The 3,554-nt window shown below is 39.1% G+C and overlaps 1 protein-coding gene across 1 annotated transcript; it reads left to right on the plus strand.

Annotated features, from left to right (window-relative positions):
* The first annotated feature begins 1,713 nt into the window (after positions 1–1,713).
* LOC112139544 lies at positions 1,714–3,532 on the plus strand. The gene is made up of 5 exons (XM_024262362.2): positions 1,714–1,768; positions 1,862–2,563; positions 2,659–2,781; positions 2,850–2,887; positions 2,971–3,532. Exons 1-5 carry the CDS (start codon positions 1,714–1,716, stop codon positions 3,097–3,099), a joined length of 1,047 nt encoding a protein of 348 aa, XP_024118130.1. The 3' UTR covers positions 3,100–3,532.
* Positions 3,533–3,554: the final 22 nt, after the last annotated feature.

Below are 3,554 nucleotides of genomic sequence, written 5' to 3' on the forward strand. Positions count from 1 at the left end.
GTATGGCCTCATGCTAACCGCCAGCATTTCAATGTCTCTGCTGCACAGTTGCTCTTTAACAGTGCAGTGTTTGGATTTGCACCACCTAACGTTCACAAACACAGCCAGCCCCCCTCCTTTCCTCTTACCGCTGTCTGCTCTCCTGTCGGCCCTCAGGAGGCGAAAGTTATCCAGCGAAACAGCGGAGTCTGGGATGTTCAGGGTGAGCCAGGTCTCTGAGAACATGAGGATGCAGCTCTCTCTGTACTCCCGCTGATGCCGTGTTAACGCCGCCAACTCGTCCATCTTATTTGGGAGAGATCTCACGTTTCCCATGGTAACGGTTGGGAGAGTCGGTCTGAAGCTCCTCTTCTTTTCTCGGTGTTTCTTCCCAGCGCGATTTCCACGGCGGCACTTCCGCAGTATCTCCGGCGGGATCTGGTGTTTGTCGCCGGGGGACACCACAGTGGGGCGCAGCGTGATCAGATGATCCCGGCTGTAGACAACGCGCACGCGGTCTGCTCCGTGCATCGCAACGTGGATTGTTAAAAAGTATTTAAAAAAAGTGGGAAAAAAAACAGCAGAGTCTGTTGCAGTGCTCCACACTGAGGTAGTATATACAAAAGGTTACGTAAAGAAAGAATAAAAAGTTGGAAAAATAGAAAATAACGACAAGAGCGCAGGAGCTGTTGCAAGCAGCACCCGGCCTCCGCCAGCGCCAAGCGTAAGCATGAAACAATTAATTCTAAAAATCTTTTCAACCGTTTTATTTATAAATTTATTTTGACATTAGGGGGGTAGGACGAGAACATTTGTATTTTAAGGGAAATCCAGATAGAGTATCTTTAACACTATTTCTAAGCATTCTTTTCTTCCAGTTTTTGTAGAGTTGGTCTCAAGACATGTAAATGTGATCAGAAACTACATGTTTTAACATTTTGTTTGTGTTCAAAGATTAAAGATGTTTTGTTATTAATAAATAGGCCTCAATGAGCAAATGTTTTGATGTTGCATTCATAAAAATTGTGTGTTAAGTACTTTATATGCTTATTGAAGTATGATTTGAAGTGTTTCCAAACACTTGCTTCATCTGTTTTTCTGGCAGCTAGGGCTCTTCCAAAGGTACCTGGCTGGTCTCAGCCCAAAAAGTCCTCCTAGAATCATTTTCCTTCATGTTGTTTCATCACTCAAAGAAAAAAATGCAAACAGCCGGTGTCCTGTGTCTTATGCGGAGAGCTAAAGAGAGAGTGCTTCAATGGCCCAGTCAATGCGAATGGACCAGAAAATGGATAAGATTAAGGTTTCCTGTCTTTTCCTCTTCCGCCAGTGTTTGGGTCCTCTGAGTCACCAGGACAAGTAGAAGCTGAACCCTCAATCACCTCTTTTTACCAGGATGCAAAAATCAAGAAATTTAAATACAAATAAATAAACTGAAATACACAAATTACATTTGCAGGGTTTAGAAGTTATTTTTTACTAAATAAACTGTTTAAAGTTTCTGTATCAGATATTGTTAAAATGACATTGGAGAGTTAGCAGAAGTCAGCCTTTCAATGTGTGCCACTGGACACTCCCATCACATTTGTACAGACACAAACCTAGTTGTGGTTTTGATCATGTGACCATGTTTCCTAAGCTGTTGTCACTTTAGAGAACCAATCAAATGCAGTCTTGTCACTATAAATGTGAAAAATCGTCAGTTGTATTTTCTTTCGACACGAGAATCCAGACATGATGATTTCTGAACTATTTGTTTTCTTTTTGACATGTTTGTTTGTAGCAGCAAATGGTAAGTTAAGCTTTTATTTTAACATTTATTTCCGAGAACCCTATACAACTTTCTTTAACATTTTTTATGTATTTTATTTTATGTTGACTACAGGTCAGAGGAATGATCTGAAATCGTCATCTTCTTTACACCAGAAACATGCTTGTTTCAACTTTGGTGAAACTGTAACTTTGGAATGTTCTTATGAAGAGCATAACTCAAGACAGATCTTCTGGTACAAGCAAATTTTGGGACGTAAGCTCGAAATCATATCCAGTTTCTTTCTATTCAGCAAAGCAGTTACCTTTTTTGGTGAATTCAAGAACAATTCACGCTTCAGACTGGAAAAAGAAAACCAAACTCATCACTTGAAGATTTTTAAGTTGCAATTTTCAGACTCAGCTATCTATCACTGCATAAGTTCTGATTCTCACAGTCTCACATTTTTGGAGGGCTATAGTGTCCATGTAAAGAATCCTTCATCTCATATTCAGACTTCAGTGGATCAGTCGTCCTCTGAGAACATCCATCCAGGAGACTCTGTGACTCTGAACTGTACAGTACACACTGGGAGCTGTGATGGAGAACACAGAGTTTACTGGTTCAAAGACTCTGAAGACTCTCATCCAGGACTCATTTACACTCATGGAGGCAGGAATGATCAGTGTGAGAAAACAAAGAACACACAAACACACAGTTGTGTCTACAATCTCCACATGAAGAACCTGACTGAGTCTCATTCTGGGATCTACTACTGTGCTGTTGTCTCATGTGGACACATACTGTTTGGAAACGGGACAAAACTGGACCTCTCAGGTAGGTTTTACCTTTTGAAAAATCAGATGTGTGGACAAAACAACATTCAGATTCATTTAAAGTTATTTTTTTTTTTCTTGTGCCAAACTCTGCAGCTCCACAGAACTCTGTGATTCTTTACACTTTGGTTGGATTATTGACCATCATGAGCGTTTTTACTATTTTTCTGCTTTTTCTTCTGTGGAAGATCAACAAGAGAAACAACTGCACCTCCAAAGGTAAACAAACTTATTTCACTGTTCAACAAGTGTGTTCTTGAAGTAAAACTTTTCCATTTCATAACCAGAGGAACGATCACCTGCTGCCCCCTTAAGAAGCTCAGAGGTGAGACTCTCTTCAGTTATCATGTTCTTCTTGGATTCACACAAAGTTCAAACTGTGATCTTTATTTGTGAATCTGGTTTCAGGCTGAGAACAAAGACACAGAAAACCTTCATTATGCTGCTATAAATGTGAAGAGGTCCAAGAGATCAAGAAGACAGAAGAACGACTTAAACATAGACTGTGTTTATTCCGGTGTGAGACAACAGAACTGAACCTTTAAGCCACTCTAGAGATTTTATTAAGTTTTTTTTTCAATTATACCATGCAACATTTTAGATTTTTTGTGTGTGTGTGTGTGTGTGTTGAAACACTGGTTTTTGTAGACGATTTTATTTATTTTTTTTTTTTTTTTTAAATGTAGTATATTTTTAACCTTTTTTTAAAAAAAAAGTCTTGTTTTTTGTTTTATCTGGAAATTAATATTTGTCTTTCAATACATGTTACCAAAGTGTCCGATAGAGGAAAATTACCTAAATTTGAAAATTTTGTGCCTGCACAGTGGTGTAGTGATTAGCTCTCTCATCTGACAGCAATAAAACCTCGTTTGAAACCCTGTTGGGACTTTCTGTGTGGACTTTGCATGTTTGTCTTTGCACAGTAGATTTCTCAGACAGTCCAAAAACATGCTTCATAGATTAACTGATGAGTCTTCATTCTTCCTGTGTGA

The sequence above is a fragment of the Oryzias melastigma genome, unplaced genomic scaffold (genome assembly GCF_002922805.2).
Source record: "Oryzias melastigma strain HK-1 unplaced genomic scaffold, ASM292280v2 sc00231, whole genome shotgun sequence".
NCBI lineage: Eukaryota > Metazoa > Chordata > Actinopteri > Beloniformes > Adrianichthyidae > Oryzias > Oryzias melastigma.

What these genes read in the sequence shown, in the direction of transcription:
- LOC112139544 (XM_024262362.2), top strand. Translation starts at nt 1,714, where the DNA reads ATGATTTCTGAACTATTTGTTTTCTTTTTGACATGTTTGTTTGTAGCA. An exon ending in TTTGTTTGTAGCAGCAAATG is followed by an intron (nt 1,769 to 1,861) that starts GTAAGTTAAGCT and finishes TGTTGACTACAG; the next exon opens with GTCAGAGGAATGATCTGAAA. An exon ending in CCCCCTTAAGAAGCTCAGAG is followed by an intron (nt 2,888 to 2,970) that starts GTGAGACTCTCT and finishes ATCTGGTTTCAG; the next exon opens with GCTGAGAACAAAGACACAGA.